The sequence below is a fragment of the Aegilops tauschii genome, chromosome 1, assembly GCF_002575655.3.
Source record: "Aegilops tauschii subsp. strangulata cultivar AL8/78 chromosome 1, Aet v6.0, whole genome shotgun sequence".
NCBI lineage: Eukaryota > Viridiplantae > Streptophyta > Magnoliopsida > Poales > Poaceae > Aegilops > Aegilops tauschii.
In genome coordinates, this window is record NC_053035.3 from 186,947,020 (window position 1) to 186,964,987 (window position 17,968).

General features: G+C 47.3%; 1 protein-coding gene across 1 annotated transcript; it reads right to left on the reverse strand.

Annotated features, from left to right (window-relative positions):
- Positions 1-5,028: 5,028 nt before the first annotated feature.
- Positions 5,029-17,485, reverse strand: LOC109751231 (uncharacterized). The gene is made up of 9 exons (XM_020310119.3): positions 17,269-17,485; positions 17,028-17,182; positions 14,874-15,155; positions 14,357-14,486; positions 13,728-13,835; positions 13,532-13,634; positions 13,330-13,455; positions 11,382-11,575; positions 5,029-5,557 (listed from the first exon to the last, which is right to left on the reverse strand). The coding sequence occupies exons 1-9, from the start codon at positions 17,319-17,321 to the stop codon at positions 5,467-5,469; spliced, it is 1,242 nt and encodes a 413-aa protein (XP_020165708.1). The 5' UTR covers positions 17,322-17,485; the 3' UTR covers positions 5,029-5,466.
- Positions 17,486-17,968: the final 483 nt, after the last annotated feature.

Consider the following 17,968-nt stretch of genomic DNA (forward strand, 5'->3'; position numbering starts at 1 on the left):
TTCTTGCATGTTCTACGATTTGCTTGCAGGAAAAATTCTTTGTGGATAGGACGATCGCGTCGTTGGCTTGGTCGATGACACGGTGGAGTTGGTTCAGCGATTGCTGTGGATATCAGTCGTGTACGGTTCTCCCTGTATGGTTGGTAGCCGGATCGTGATGTGAACATAGTCACAAAAACATTTGCAAATATTACATTGCAAATTAATAACCAGGTACTATCGTTTTTTTACGCATGATTCAACTAACGAGAATATGATACTGCTTATTTTTTTTTACTCAGCAATGACGGATTTAAAGGATATATCCGAAAGAAATATACACAGATGAAGGGTGTGAAAGTCAGTAGGAGTAACAGTTATATTAGCAACAATTATGCATGCATGCCAATTATTAAATTAAAGAAGTGGGCCAAGCCCCATGTGAGAACGTGTGCCATGCTACGCATGCATGCATACATGGATTTGTTTTCCATGAATCCAACACGGTCAAGCCATGGGCCGGCCATCAACTGCGACTCTCAACGTCAAGCGGTGTAGCTAGTCTATGTTAGGGTTTAGACTGAGTTTTGTTTAGAAAAGTTTAGTTATTGCTATTTTTATTTGTCTTCGCTCATAGCGGCTAGTGCGACCGTTAAGACATATTATTGAAACCCCATCTTATAAAATTATTCCATCTAGCATATTCGCAATTTCAGATTGCTTGGCTATTATTTTCTTGCATGTTCTTCGATTTGCTTGCAGGAAAAATCCTCCGTGGACAGGTTGATCGCCGTGAAATTGGTTCAGCGATTGCCATGGATATCAGTCGTGTACGGTTTTACCTGTACGGTTGGTAGCCGGATCGTGAGGGTCAAGTCCTACAAAAATCGTAGTTATCCTCTCTCATCAAAAGATCGGGTTACCAACCGTACAGGTAGAACTGTACACGACTGATATTCACGGCAATCGCTCAACCAACTTCACGATGTTATCGACCGAACCAACATCGCGATCGACCTATCCATGAAGAATTTTTCCTGCAAGCAAATCGAAGAACATGCAAAATAATAATAACCAAGCAATCTGAAATTGCGAATAGCTAGATGGAATAATATCACAAGATGAGGTTCCGATAGTATGTCTTGACGGTCGCACTAGCCGCTTCAAGTGAAGACAAATAAAAGTAGCAATAGCTAAACTTCTTTAAACAAAACCGATTTAAACCCTAACCTAGACTAGCTATTTATTAAAAGGTACAGACGCGCCGCACGGCTTGATGCTTGACGTGACCTAGTCGCAGTTGATGGCCTGCCCATGTCTTTGTCCGTGTTGGATTTCTGGAAAACAAATCCATGTATGCATGCATGCATAGCATGGCACACGTTCTCACATGGGGCTTGGCCCACTTCTTTAATTTAATAATTGGCATGCATGCATAATTGTTGCTAATATGGTTGTTACTCCTACTGGCTTTCACACCCTTCATCTGTGTATATTTCTTTCGGGTACATTCTTTAAATCCGTCATTCCTGAGTACAGAAAAATAACCGCATGAAGGCAGTATCATATTCTCGTTAGTTGAATCATGCTACATAAAAGCGACAATACCTGGTTATTAATTTGCAATGTAATATTTGCAAACGTTTTTATGACGTTTGCATGCGTGTATATGTCGACGTTGGCTCGGTCGATAGTACGATGGAGTTGGTTCAGCGATTGCCATGGATCAGTCGTGTACGGTTCTACCTATACGGTTGATAGCCGGGTCGTAAGGGTCAAGTCCAAAATCGTAGTTATCCTCTCTCATCGAAAGATCGGGTCACCAGTTCACATTAGATCGTGAGGGTCAAGTCCCACCGAAAATCGTAGTTATCTTCCTCTCCAGCTTTCGGCTCGTCGGCGTCTCGGGGGCTCCATCCCGGCAGTTTGGATATGCGCTCCTTTCCGGCTCTTGCCTGTGGCGTCGGTTGCCATCCCTTCCCCCTAGTTGGCTCTTTCCGTCCCGCCGTCCTCCGACCCCTTCCACCTCCACAATGTTTCCATCCCAAAGCTTGCGGTTTTTCGGCGTCGCCAGGTGCCACCCATCGATGGCGGGCGCAATCCCACCCACCTCCTCCTGAGGTGGCGATCTCGACCAACGAAGCGACTTTCCCATCTCCAGACCTTGATCTGCTGCAATGGGATTGCTCAGACTGAAGCCATGGCGAAATCCCTGCTTGGCTTGCCGACACTGGCAGCGGCAGCACCCGCGGGTGCCGTTTCCCTTCTTGGAGCAGTGCCATGGCCTCTATATGTGCCCTTCTTCGAGCACCGGGGGAAACCCTTGGTCCAGTTCTTCATATCAGATGGCGGCAACGTCACAACGTCGCTCCCCTTCTTGAAGGCGACATCTTGCTTGCTCGCGGCATCCCCAATGTTGGAGTTAGAGATGATCGACGCCTTGCCGGTTCGGCTTGCCCCTCTACCTGGGCTTGGCTTGGTGGTTTAGCTGTGTTTTTTTCCTTTGTCCGGGCTGAGCATCATGTGTCTCCCTGCTCTGGGTCCCATGTTCACGTCTTCTTATGTATGCATCCATATTATGTGTTGTATCCTCTTATGCACTCACTCTGCTTTCCTTCTATCAATGCAATGATACGCAAGCTTTGTGTATTCGCAGAAAAAGGGCTTTGGTTGATTCAGTTTATAAGGAAAACCGGATCGAAACCTTGAACAAGTTGACTTTGTTTATGAGGGAAACTGGACCGAAAACCTTACACATAGCAAGGGTAAAAGAAGATGAGAGAAAGTAAAAAGGACGCTTAGAACATAAGAACCATTGCCATGAAAGACAAGTAAATGTGGGGTGTTGTTGAGGGATCACAACACCAGACTTTGCAAGCAACATAGCGCACCACACTAACGTGGGTACCGAGCCCGACATCGCAACTCGGGAGCATTTACAATCAACGAGTGCAACAACATGAACCTTGACGGGGATAAATAGGTACAAATACAAATTTAATTGTTACTAGCAAATTTAGGAAATAAAGCGGAATATGAAAGTGAGCCTAACAATTGCTAAGGTGAATCTAGTGTTAAGCAATATATTCAACAACACCAAGTAGCAAGGTAAGGAAGCACAATAATATGTAAAGTAAAGACTAGAGACAAATAACCACAAGTACTCCCTCCGTTCCAAATTAATTGACCTCCATTTGTCTAGACACGGATGTATTTAGACTCTAAACAAATATAGATACATTCATATCTAGACAAATGAAAGTCAAGTAATTTGAAACGGAGGGAGTGGATAGTTAGAGTTAAGAATAACCACAACTTCGGGAGCCAAGGATGTATGTCGATGTTCACTTCTTTGGAGGAAAGCTAGCCATCGTTGGAGGGGCGGATGTTACCACAAAGGCACACCATATTCTCCCTTTGGGACAACACCACGAAGGCGTTTCTCAACCATTAGTGATAGACCTTGAGGTGGTCTCCAAACGTTCATAAACTTTCGGGGGGTAATCACAATGAACGATTCCTCTCCGAAGAACTCCTACCATGAGTCTCCAACCTCCAAGAGTAACAACATCAAAGGAAAAAGCTCAAGACTTGCTCAAATCATGATTTGCTTCGGTCACGAGGAGAGGGAGTAAATCTATCACTTGACTGGAACAACTTTCAAGGACTCGCGCAAACCCTTCCGCGATCTAGGATTTGGTGTGGAAGGGTGAGAAGGAGCACTTCTAGGGTTCTTGGGATATTTGGAATGGAGTGGTCAACCCTCTCCGGGGTGGGAAAGGGGTATATATATAGCACAAGAGCAAATGTGGCCGTTGGACAAAGATGTGTTGTTAAGTGTCGGACGACCGGTGGGTTACTAGACGTCTGGTGGCAAACTGAGACATCGAACATCCGGTGGCTGAAGCAGGTCAGAGAGCAGGTGTATAGCCGAGAATTGGCTAAGAGCCCGAAGTACTAGACGTCTGGTACTGGCCGGATATTCGGTGTTTCAAGGAGCATCGGACGTCCAATGAGGATCGAAAATCCGTTAAAACGGTACTGGATGGATCAAGCTGGATTTCCGATGAGGACCAGAAATCCGCTGAGTTTGGCTCTGGATGATTTTACCAGACGTCCGGTGCATTCCGTACACTAGCTAGCATTGGAGCGACCAGACGTCTGGAGAAGACCAGGCATCCGTTGAAATCCTTTTGTATGGGTGCCACCGCATTTCCGAATAGCGTCGACCGGACATCCGGTGGCATTGGAGCGACCGGACCCAGAAATCTGCTGAAAACCTTCTGTAGAGGTGCCAACAGATTTTCAGACAGCGCCGGTCATCCGGTACCAGTTGAGGAACTGGACATCCAGTGAGACGGTGAGAAACATGCACTTTTCCTAATAGCTCACAGAATGGATTTTGTGAACAAACACCATATGAAATATATGGTGGGTGAATGATGTGTGACATAACTGAAAGATGTGAGTGCTAAGCATAGAAAGAAACCACTGGGTTCTTTTTAACAATTCTTTCACGAGCCCCAATGATCCACACTTCCCTATACTCAAGAACAAACCGAAAAGCCTAAGCTATTTGTCTTTGTTTCTTCGTTCTTAAGCAATATAGAAATGTGTAGACCACGATCCACAAACATATGATTCCGCAGGGACTAAACCCTGTGATATACTTACAAACATAATTAGTCCATATATGTCATCAACATCAAAATAGGATTAATGATATGATGTTCAATCTCCTTTGGTAGTTGACAAAGCACATAACTCTCGATAGGTGAATATGTGACATGTTAGGACAGCAATTTTGTTGTGGGATAAAGGAAATCACCCCCTGCACACGTGCATAAATGATCTTGACGTAAAACAAGATGCACAATGTGAGGAATGGCTTCCCCTAAATCCTACAACCATTCTAAACATTTTATCCATTTCATACAAAGTTTTATAAATGTTTCGATGGCCACTTACCGGTGCCAGCTTATATACAAGTAACACACATTGCAGACTTGACAATTGAGTTTTGTAATGTAATTTCATGAACAGTTTGAATTTCTAACAACGACAGACACTTGGCCAAAGTTTAATATTTTGGATTCAGAGCAGACAAAATCTGTGCTAAACCAGCCCTCTACTCTTTCCTTCAAACTGTAACACTGCATTCTGCGGCACATACTGTATCTAGCTTCTACAGTTAATCCAATTCAGATAGATTAAACGGTTGCGCTTGGCGCTCATTGCCTCAGCCGTTTACACAGAAAAAGAAGCCACAAAATTAAATTATCACAAGGAGCATGATGTTACACAACTGAACTTCGATGGGGAAACAGCCTATTACACTGAAGAGAGCAGCCCCGTCCAACCCTACATATAGGCAAAAGGAAGAACTGCAATGGTTGTGGCAACATCATTTGGGCTTCAACAAGACCCCACATTATATTCATATAAATAATGGTAACACACGAGTAGTCAACCGTGCCTGGTGTTCTTTTAAGATGTTGACTTCCGCCGTACGACCAAATCATCAGCTGAGTAGTACTCCGAAATAAGCCGGTACATATATGATGGACTGTGCCCGCCACTGTTTGGTAATGATTGGTAAGTGTTACAAAGGGCATAGTAAAAAGGAAAAAAATATATGACATGTATAAATCAGTCCAGGTTTTTGTTTTAAAACAATGTATCTTATTTAGTTCCCAACTGTGCTAGGCTTCACTGCTACTTATCAATTATAAATCGTAGTTTGTAGTTTTTACCCATAAAGTTTCACTTGATAGAATGTGATTTCATGCATAAGCTCTATACCAATGGATATCAAGATATAGTAATGGTTTCATCACACTGGATGTTTTAACATGGTAGATGATATGTAGATGGCCCTGGACAGATGACGTGCGGTCGAGCTCCGGGTTATGCAGCAGCTCCATCCACGCCGCACCATACCTACTATATCTCTCTACGCCGACGACGTAATTCTCCTATGCCACCCCTCGCCGGGTGATATCACGGCGGTGAAGGAGATCTTGCATCTCTTTGGGCGCGCCTCCAGCCTGCACGTGAACTTCCAGAAGAGCGCCGCGGCCCTCATCCGATGTGACCGAGGATGCCGCCCATGTCGTCGCGCACCTGGGATGCCCCATCGTCGAATTCCCGCTAACCTACCTGGGCATCCCGCTCATGCTGCGTCGCCCCACCGCTGCCCAGCTTCAACCTGTCGTCAACAAAGTCGCTGGGAAGTTACCCTTCTGGAAGGCGTGGCTCATGAACAAAGACGGCCGCCTTGCCTTCGTCAAGGCTGTCCTGAGCGCGATCCCCATCCATCAGCTCCTTGTGCTCGCGCCGCCAAGGAAGACCATCAAACTCTTGGAGAAGATCGAAAGAGGATTCCTTTGGGCTGGCCGTGCCGAGGCCAATGGTGGCAATTGCCACGTCAACTGGCGGCGCGTCTGTCGGCCAGTCCCGTTCGGCGGCCTCGGCGTCCATGACCTCGAGCGCACCGGCCTCGTCTTGCGCACGCGGTGGCAATGGCTCAGCCGTGTCGATGATAGCAGGGCCTGGAACGGCCTTGACTTGCAATTCTCGCCCGAGGAGCGCGCGTTCTTCTTCGCCTCCACTACCATGACAATCGGCAATGGCCGGCACGCCCTGTTCTGGGAGGACAGATGGATCAACAGGTGAGCGGTCTATGAGGTTGCGCCTCTCCTTTACGCTCGCATCCCCAAGCGACGTCGCAAGTCCAGAACTGTTGCTGATGGCCTCCATGCGAACCAATGGGCCACCGACATCCACGGCATGATTGGCATCCCGGAGATTGGTGAATACCTACGCCTTTGGCACATGATCGCCGAAACTACCCTCAGCGACGCGCCGGACTGCATTCGCTGGAAGTGGACCGCGAATGGCGAGTACTCCGCCAAGTCCGCATACCTTGCCACCTTCCACGGCTCCACCCGCTGCTAGGCTTGGAGACTCACCTGGAAGTGCTGGGCACCGCCGCGTGTGCGCTTCTTCCATTGGCTTGCCAACCTTGACCGTTGCTGGACGGCAGACCGCCTAGCACGACGCAACCTGCCGCACCCACAGCGCTACCCGCTATGGGATCAGGCTCCGGAGACGATTCATAATCTTCTCCTGGGATGCCCTTTCAGCCGACAGGTGTGGCACGAGATCCTCTCATGGTTGCGCCTCTCCTGCCCGCTGCCCAATGATGATGCCACTCTCCACGACTGGTGGCACTCAGCAAGACAAGACACCCCTAAACCCATGCACAAGGGATTGGCTTCCACTGCCTTGCTTGTCCCTTGGATGATTTGGAAGCATCACAATGGGTGCGTTTTTTAGGGCGCCTCCCTGTCGGTTACCTCCCTGATCGCTAGGATTAAGGAGGAGGCTGCCCTCTGGGCCAGAGCAGGAGCTTTAGGACTCCGCGTCATCCTGCCACAGACTTGGGATGTCCACTAGTGTGCCTGTACTCATCTTGTAAACTCGCCTCCTAGGAGGATTGTACAAACTTCTTCTTTTCAATGCAATGAAACGCAAAAGTCTATTGCGTTTTCTCGAGAGAAAAAAAAGATGAGGTGCTACGCCAGCCTAGCACGAAAAGAGCAGGGGAGAAACTTGGGGAGGATATGCTAGGCATTGTGTAGCCAAGCTTAGGGCATGGCCAATAGGTAGGCCCAACCTACTGCCCGCAGGTCAATCCATGGTGGCAAACTGCTAGCCTCAAGGTGGCAACTAACTGCTAGCCTGAAGAGGAGGCCGCTGCTTCGGTAAAGAAAGGAAAGAGGGAGAAGGGAAGGACAAAAAGGGTGTGGCAAACTGGGGAAGCAAAGGCGCATGCAGGGACCTGTCAGGGAGCATGATGGGTTGGACGGTAATCCTTATGGGCAATGGCCCTGGCTCTGCAAGCCTACGTGGATGTACGGGGGCAGCACCTTGCTGCTACCTCCATGGTAGATGCTCTTACAAACTTGGAGGCTAAGACAAACTAACAAACTTCAGTGAATCTGTAAGAGAACTAAACTGCTAAGAGCATCTCCACTCGCCCCCCACCCCCCCAACAGCCCCCCCAAGCCCCTTTTTTATCGCTGGCTCGAAAAAACGGCCCAATCGCGCCCCCAGGAGCCCAAATTTCGCCGGTTAGGGCCAAAATCGGCGTCGGTGGACCCAGGCCGAACCCAGCGCGCTTCGGGCCGACCAGGGGCGCCGGGCAGAAGAAAAAATGCGCCAAAACTTCCCTTCCCACCCCGTGGACCCGCTGAGTCAGCGACTGCATCGTCGTCCTCATCTCATCACCTCGGCTCCCGCGTGAATCAATGCCAAGGCTGCCGCCAGTCAGCCTTCCATTGATCACGGGCGGCGCAGTGAAGGCGAGCCGCCGCGCGTCCCGTCCCTTCCCGCCACGCGTCCGCACTGCTGCCGCCCCCTCACCGCTATAAAAGCCGCCTTCGTCGCCGCTCGCCACACACTCGCCTCGCCACAGCCATCTCAGTCATCTCTCTCTCACCGCCGACCACCTTCTCTCCTTCGCCGGTCTTGTTCTCGCCCTCTCTCCCTCTCTCTCCTTTCCCCGTCAAGCCCAACCGATGGCGGAGAGGTTGCCCGGCGACGGAGCGGCGGACAACGGCTTCGGCCGCCGCCATCTGCACGAGTGGGAAGCTCGTCTTCTCCACAAGGCCAACTACCCGGTGCCGCCCGACATGCGCGTGCCGGACTCGTGGAGGCTTGGCGCCGGAGGCGTCCCCGTGGCCCCGCCACCCTCCGACGCGGAACGCCGCGGCGAGATCACGCGGATCCGTGCGTCATTGTTGCAGCAGCAGCCGAGGTACTCCCCCGACAACGCACCTCTGTGGACGGCATACTTCCAACGCCACCACGCCGACCAGCTCGCCTCCACCAACGGCGCTCCAACGCAAAGGGGGCACCACAACTCCGACGGCCGCCGTCGGTGGTGGGGCGTCCCCGGGCGCACGCTCCACACCGTCCTCAGGCACATCGAGGGCGGCAACGAGACGCCGTTGGAGCACCCGGCGCCGACGTTCTCGCGCCGGAGCGGGAGCTTGTGGCTGCCGAGGCGCATGGCGGCCACGAGCTCCTCGTCCTCCGGCTCCCGCTCCTCCGACACGCCGACGCCGCTCGGCCCCGTCAAGCCCCAGCCCCGGAAACGCCGAAGCGCCAGCGAGGGCCACCGCCAACCTTCGCCCCGTGGTCATCTTCACCTGGTCAGGCCAAAGGAGCCGGCGACGCCCGTGGTCGTCAAGCAGGAGCACGTTGAGATGGCCGCTGACCTCGAAACCGGCCTAAAGTGGGCGCGCGACGACTACGTGCAAGAGGAGATGGAGCGCCAGCAACGCGCTCTGGAGGAGATCGCCGAGCGACGCCACGGCCGCGAGGAGGGCGGCGTCATCGTCCTCGACAGCGACAAGAGTCGCCGGCTCCGACCAACCCCGTCTGCAGCGGCGACCCAGGGCAGGGCTGCAGCAAGGACGGCGGCGTGTAGGACGATGGTGATGGCGACAACGACGACGACGACTACACCGCCTTCTACAAGCTCCCCGGCATGAACTAGGCTCGGGGCGGCGACGGCATGGTTTTTTTAGGCTTTTATGTATGTTTTCAAATTTGTACAAATATGAATGAAAAACCGCCTAAATTTCGTCCAAAACCGGGTCGTTTTCGTCAAATTTGGGCCAATTTTGCATTTGAAAAACAGCGTCTGGGTGCCAACTTGGGGCGACGGTTGGGAACCCGATCGCCCCATTGTGAAAATATCGCCGGTTAACCCCCAGGAGGCGCTATTTCAGGGCCTTGGGGGGCCGAACGGCTGGAGATGCCCTAAGGATAACTAGGGATACTTATCCCCTTCAATTTCAGCTGTGACCCTCTCCTTAGTGGCCTTATTGTGCAATCTAACCCCACATAATATCGCTCCCTCCCTTTTTGAACAGCTCATCCTCGAGCTGGACCAAGGACTGCTGCTAGCCCCTTGCAGCCTCCATAGAATTGTCTACTTTGCCACCGTCTGAATCTGGATCAATAAGACGGAGAGTTTCTTGTGGGTGGGCTGCTGGAGCTGCTACTATTGCCGGTCCTGGAGGTGGTACTACTGGAATTGCAGGTGCAGATGGAGCTCCAAGGTCTGGGAATGGCTGGTGAACACCTAGTGCTACTTGCTGGGCTGTTGGGGGCGCCCACTGCACGTCGCTTGCAAGCGAGCCAAACTCATGGCGTCCAGCAGGCTATCCGGTCTCCACATCTACACGTCAAGCTGTAAAGATTCCTGCAGGTTAGTGGCGTAGACGGAAACCACCTGATCCTCCGGGTATTCTGGCGCTCAGCACAAGAGGGCATTGAGCTTCTTGTTGTACTCTGCCACCGTGCCTGTGTGCTTGAAGATGACTTCTCATAGGGCGCTGCTGCAAGCCGGCGGTCCAAACTGAATATTTATCAATTCAGCGATGCGATGCCAGGTTGAAATCCATGGGCACCCTTATACTGGTGGTACTACAAGTGTTTGTCGCCTGTCAGGTGGAAGGAGGCAATGCCCACATTGTCGTGGAGTCCGTACGCTGCGTGTCGCTGCGGTTCAACCAAACTAGCAGGTCAACTTCCCCGTCATTGATGGGAAACTCGACCTTGAAGAAGCGGGGGGGAGTTGTTGGCCGCCTTGAGATTGGTTTCAGAGAGGGACAGCACTCCATTGACTCCCTTCTTGTCGCTGGTGGAGCCAGATCCTTGTGTCATGCCATTCTCTAGCTTGCTGGCAGCCAGATTGTGGGCATGGACCTACTGGATGGTGTCCTGCGGATCACCGGACAAGGAGTCCAACTTCTTGCCCTGGTCACCATCTGTTTGTCCATGCCATCCAGAAGCTTCATAGGGAGATAAGGGCAGCGTTAATCTTATCGATATCTGCAGCAGTAGCGACGGCCATGACCGAACCGATCTGGTACCAAGATGTTATGAACATGGTAGATGATAGGTAGATGGCCCTGTACAGATGAGGCGTGACGCCCAGCCAAGAGGAGGCTGCCACACAACACGAGAAGGGGAGAAACTTGGGGAGGATAAGTGGGACTATTTTTCTGCTTGTCTATTGATTGATATTGATACACATTATATAGCCAGCTTACAAGTTTGGAGGCTAAGACGAACTAACAAACTTCATTTAGTAAATAAATAACTTGAGAACCAAGAAATACCTCCAAGAGAATTAACTGCTAAGGATAACCAGGAATACTTATCCCCTTAAATTTCAGCCGTGACCCCAACTCATGGAACTACAACACAAGGCACAAACTATTCGAAGTGTGCATGTTTCCAAACTTAACTCTCAGGCCAAAGCTGCACCAGACACACGCTTTGTTGTTTACATGATCCCAAATATAGGTGCAGAAAGTACTTACGTATCAGTGATGAAAAGGCTGACAAGCTTCGGTGGCACATAGTCAAACGTTGGATTGGCAACGTTTAGAAGAGGAGTACCATCCTGAGTACTGAAGTTCATGCAATTTGAGAACTCGCCAAAGTCAAGCAAATCAGATGGTGATTTAAGCTCGTTTAGTAAAACCTCCGGGTTGTGCGGATACAAAGGACACAACTGTAAAGTAAAGAATATTAGTGTATGAACATTATAACAGCAAACAACTACTTCTCTTTTAAGCATCTAAACTATGAACAAAAGGAATACTCATAGCTTGTAAGGCATAAAGCCTTCTACCAATGATTCAACTGATAGCTTTGCAGTCATATACTCCCTCCGTCCAAAAAAGCCATTTGAGGGACAAGCTTTTTCGGACGTAAGGAGTACTAGTTATTGTCATCTGCCAGAAGCCACAGAGGTATTACTCACCAGATCAAGCCTTAGTTAACAGGAGAACACAAAATCCAGTGGTCTAGTCTAGTTGACTGCTAAGAAAATCATCCTCAATACATTAAACTAGAAAAAAGAAGAGCAAACATAATGAAATGCACCATACATTTTGAGATATAAGCACAACTCAAGACAATAGAACCTGCCAGTATCAAAGTCGCATCGTGACAATTGAGATGACCAGAATATTTGCAGGGAAGAGTAAATGACCAAGTTCACAACACATTTTTGTATTGGAGCTAGTAAGATGCCCATGCTACGCTACAGAACCAAAAAACAATATAGAACATAGTTTACTCAGGTTATATTCACTCTGGTACGTTCATTTACAAATTATAGACAACGGATAAAGGAACTACTGTTACATGTGAGGCAAATTAGGACAAGGTCCATAGACCGGACGAACCTTGGTAAACTTCGCTCTCAAGATGTGATAAGCTTTGGCACGAAAAGGTTGACAAATGTGAATTTTAAACGAGGATGGAAAAGGAGTGAACGGACAACCACCAAATCAGATGTTTAGAAGTAGGAAATATTTGAGGCAGTGAAAATATTTGGTTGAGGCACAATTATAATGATATTTCTGTGGCATGGCAAACATAGTATCACATCGTAACTTATTTGTGCCTACTTTTGCCTTTTATTTACTATGGTATATGAACACATAATTCTTATCAGAACCCAAACAACCACATGCATACGTTGACCAAACACTATCCCTTCGGAATAACATGAAAGCTTATATCGCCAACACTTCCCTTTCCTCAATAATTTTCTGGTATTGGGGGAATTGGGCAAAAGAAAACAGCTCCAATAGCTGCCCTTTCCCCAAAAAACTTTGGTGATCACCAAAAAAACAGTCCAACTCCCCCTATATGGAGGGGGAGTTGGCTATCTCCCAACACATGCGACGTCAATGCGCCGCCACCGCAAGACCAACGCGCTGCCGCCCGCACGTCACCGCCACCGGACCACCGTCGGAAAGCCGCCAGAGTGCCACCATGCCACAGCCACCACCGAAGAGAGAGGGGGGGGGGGGGGGGGGGGTAGCCGATTGACAAGAGGGTCCCATATGTCAGGTTGGTTATTGGGGCTGGGGTTATTGGAGATCTGCGAAAGCGTCTATCCCCAACCTAAAAAGTAAAAAGTGTTATTGGGGAGCCCCAATAAGTAGTTGGGAGAATTTTATTGGAGATCTGCTGGAGATGCTCTTAGGATGAAAATATTGCAATAAGATTTTGACATGGCAAACATAGTATAGCACCGTGACTTATTTGTGCCCCCTTCGCTTACTATGCTCTATGGACACTGGAACAGGTTGGTAAAAAACAGAAGAACACACACAACTTTTATCAGAACCCAAAGAACCATACGAGTATGTTGACCAAACACTATGCCTTCAGAATGTGGTTTTTTAGTTGCTTAGGATGAAAACATTGCAATAAACACGAAAATTAAATGCATAACCTACAGAAACTGACCTTATGACTGCCAGCAACCACGACAAAGGGTACAGCATGCCTTTGAGCAGCGAGAGCAACCATATTCATCCCTACTGGTGCAATGACTCCACCATTTGCCATTATTGCATGGACTCCAACTATAACCTATAAGATAAATCATGAGTTACCTTGTAACAGAAACAAATATATCTAAAGAACGATAATCAACCTGCGTACATACCATGTTAACTCGGGAGATCATAGCAAAAACTGCTGAATCTGTTATAACAGTAGTCTGTATACCTTTCTCGACCAGCTCCTTCGCAAGAGCATGTCCCTGATATCTGATTCAAGAATTGAACAACAACAATGAATCAAGCAAGGAGATTCAAAATACAAGAAATTAGTTCGCAATACAATTGGCAAGGTGCACAAACCTTGGAGCACCTTCAGCAACAAATACACGAAAAGATCGCTTCTTCTCCTTTGCAGCATACAGGAACTCTTTCACAGTTCTAGAACGACCTAGAGTTAGGATGACCTCACTGTGGCAAACAAAAAGCATTGATTAGGCACCACTTGTATTTGAATCATGTGAACAAAATGTTTTGGATGGTCCTTAGCTGTTAAGAAAAGGGGACTCCGAATCTATATTTTAGATTAATGAAGGCTGAGAAGCATTATGAGCTTAAGTTAACGCTAACAAAGTAAATAAGTCGATGCGAACTTTGGTAGATTAAAATTTATAACAACAAACATTTGTAAGAGAAGAAGGTACTGTGAGCAGAATAAAAAAGCTTTTGTAAGAGAAGAAGGTATTGTAATCACCGAGGTAGTTAAGAGGATTTTTAATCATTTAACATTGGGCACATGTTCTTCATAATACACATGTTTAATCATTTAACATTGGGCACATGTTCTTCATAATACACATGCCAACCTTTTCCACAATCCCAGGTATATGCAAAAGTTAAAAATGTTTTCCATCATTCAATAATTTCACAGAAAAGATAGATGTGACAACTAATTAGTTTATGCATGTACGTTGGACAAAAGATGATCATACTTTTGGTGGATATGTTCGACAGCTTGCTCAGAAATCTGGTCATAACATGTATCAATCTCCTCAATAAGATCACCAATGGCAGCAATAACATCATGTTTTAGTTTCCGAGTTTTTAAGCTCTTATCTCCAGCTGCTTACATGGAACATGCAGAAATTCAGTGTCGACAATAACATAAAAATTGGAATGTATAGACCCTGAAAGGGTACGATAAACTTGAGAGTATATCAATCAGTTAATAGTTTCTTAAACACAAGATGATTAGTACTCCCTCCGTCCCATAATGTAAGACGTTTTTTGACAACGTCTTACATTATGGGACGGAGGGGGTACAATATAAACAGAAAAAAGGAACGTCTGTTCAGGTTGGCTATAAGTACATGATTCAAACATATGGCTATAAGTACATGATTCAAACATATGGCTATAAGTACATGATTCAAACATAAAAGTATAACTACAAATGCCTGTTCAGTGTGGTGTACATAAAAAAGAGAATTCTAGAGATCATGTATTTACTTTTCCCATCTGAATCCCCAGCTGACGATGAAGAATGTGAAAGTGCAGTGCTCACAGGAATATCGTCGAGGAGAGTCTGCAATGAAGGTGCCCGAAGAGCGTTTCTAGCATGGGAAGCAAGAACAGCAGCGGATAAGGTAGGACGGTCATCATTTCCACTGTCACATTCATCGTCGCTGACAGCAGTCACAGAAAGACCTTCAATACCAACTGCGGTAAAAGATATATCTTCCTCTTTTATTATATGCAAAACACGTCTCACAGTGTTGCCAACAGCGAGCTCTGCAAAAAGAAGAGAGAGAATTTCATAAGGATAAAAGGCTGATAATTACCTATACCACATATTATTCACTATACTGTAGATCTGAATAACAAGTGCCACCCTCTACTCATGGTGCAATTTGCTATGACAAAACTGTACTTATTTCTGACATGCATGCACCACTCAGCTCAAATGCTAACTGCCAAGACTAGTAGGTTCTACTGGTGCTAGTGCCAACAACAACAAAAATCTCGAACACGCAGGAGCTCTGCGTATCTTTTTATTAGACAAGAAACGGAAGGGGGGTACACTTAGTTCTTAGCGTACATGTGTGCATGTGAAAAAACAGAAAAACAACCAAAACCCAACCTAACCACTCAGAACAAGGGCTATCAAGAGGGAAAGCCCTCCAGCTCCAGCCACAACGGCCACACACACACACACACACACTTGTGCAGCATCTCCACAACGGCCACACGAAGCCAAAACAGCAAGCACGCAGCCGGCACTAACAAACTCCATGCAATCTAGTCAACCAACAGAGGCACTCGCGGCACTTGCACTTCCAGGCCGCATCTTCACTGTGTGCATAGGGCTGCTCCTGGTTCACTAGAACACACACGTACACGAACTAACTTCAGGAGGGCATGCATGCTTGCACTCGACCATTGACTTGCAGATGCTTCTCATGCCGCAGCCACCGCACACTCTATCTATGTGCTTCTCCAGCTGCTGATCCGCCAGCAGCATGACGCAACACATGCAATTTACCTGAACCTGGCTAACACTAATTAATCTCTACGAATAATACTAACTCCAGGAGGGCATGCATGCTTGCACTCGACCATTGACTTGCAGATGTTCTCATGTGCAGCCACCACACACTCTATCTATGTGCTTCTCCAGCTGTTGATCCGCCCGCGGCATATGACGCAACACACGCAATTTACCTGAACCTGGCTAACACTAATTAAACTCTACGAATAATACCATGCAATACAAATAAACCATGAAACTAGACCTAGACAATAAGGTTAACTCCAACACCAACTCTCTTTATACTTCGTCAAGATGATCAGGTCAGATAAATGAAGCTCACATGTCAAGAAAAGTTATTATCTCTTCCAACCTAAACCTGGAGGAAGCTGATAAAATGCTTCAGCTGAACTAGGTGATATGGAAGAAGTAGTGAGCTTTCGCTGCAATGATAGACCTAGAATCTATGCAGTTTGACTGGTATCTCTCATACAGATACAAACTTCTAGAAAACTATCTGTAAAAAAAAAGCTTCTAGAAAGCTTGTTTTTATCTATCTTGACTGGCAGGTCATTATCTGCTAACACTTACTCCCTCCGTCCTATAATATAAGAGCGTTTTATATTATGGGCCGGAGGGAGTAGTTTTTAACTGTAGGGGTTGCATGCTTCTATGTTTTGTTCCGGAAAGTATGCAAATGAAGCCGTAGGTTTAGGTAGGTGACAGAAAAATGTAATCTGGTAGTTAGAACAAAAGCTATATTACAGTCGGTCGATCTGTTAGTTAGAACAAAAGCTATATTACAGTCAGTCAATCATCTAAGCTTGAGAATAAGAAGCAAACAGTGCGCAAGACATTATCTACATGAAGATGACACACACCAACCACATAATAAGAAGGAGCATCATACTTGAAATATTGAACTGTTCCCGTAGATACATGAATGGAGTTAGCACTTGGAACAGCATAAAAATTTCACTACCACAGCAACACATTTCACTGAACCGAGTCCAACACCAGTGAAATAAACTGTGACTAAACAATTCAGAAGAAAAAAGAAGTAATAACATCCCAATTTAAAAGCAATGCGATGGGATCACAATTCGAAAAAAAAGAGTGAGGGCTTTTGGGCGCACCGATGGGATTGGCTGCGATGAGATGCTCCCCGACGGCATGGATGGCGTCGGCGAGAGCCGCCGCTTGGTTAGTGCTGCCCATCCGGTGCTGCGACACCACTGACCTCAGCAGCTCCGCCGTCTGCCGCGCCACGGCATGTGACCCCTCCACCTTACTGCCCACCCACAAACACACAAACAATGAGCACACCAGAGCGGCGCCGACTCGGCACGGAATCGGTCGGCGTGGGCAACTGCTTACCGTCGCTTGAGCTTGAGGACGAAGTCGCTGATGAGCGGCTGCATGTCCGGCATAGTGGCGTGCGGCTTGGACCGGGAGGCAGAGGCGTTCGGATTTGGGGTCGGATCGGCGGCTTAGGAGAGAGAGGGGGCTTAGGGTTTCGAGAGAGAATGAGAAGTTAGGGCAACTCCAGAAAAGGACACGGACACGTCCGCGGACAACGATAGATAGAAGCACCAAATCTGGAAAATACACGGGAGCTACTGGGTGTCCACTGATATTAAAATTCAAAGAGTACCAAAAAAATCTAAAAATTCTGAAATTTGAGGATGTCAAACCTGTATGTCCAATCTACCCCATGTGAAGTTTTATGAAAAAATATCAAGAAAAGTATTTGTGGTAAAAGAAATACAATCCAACCTATACAGTTCAAATACGGAGTAGTTTTTTTCTATAATAAGATTTTTTTTTTGTCTTTTACTAAGAATACATTTTCCGGTATTTTTTTCACGAAACTTTACATAGCAGTAGATTGGATACGCAGGTTTGACATCCCAAATTTTCAGTTTTTATTTTTTTTTCTAGTTTGTTTCTTGAATTTAATTTAAACTTATAAGGATGCTAGCCGATCCTCCTCACGGAGCTTCCCCGGATTGGCGCGTTCGTGGTTGTCGGGTTACCTTTGACTTTTGCTTTGATCGTTCGATCGTTTGGCTATTGG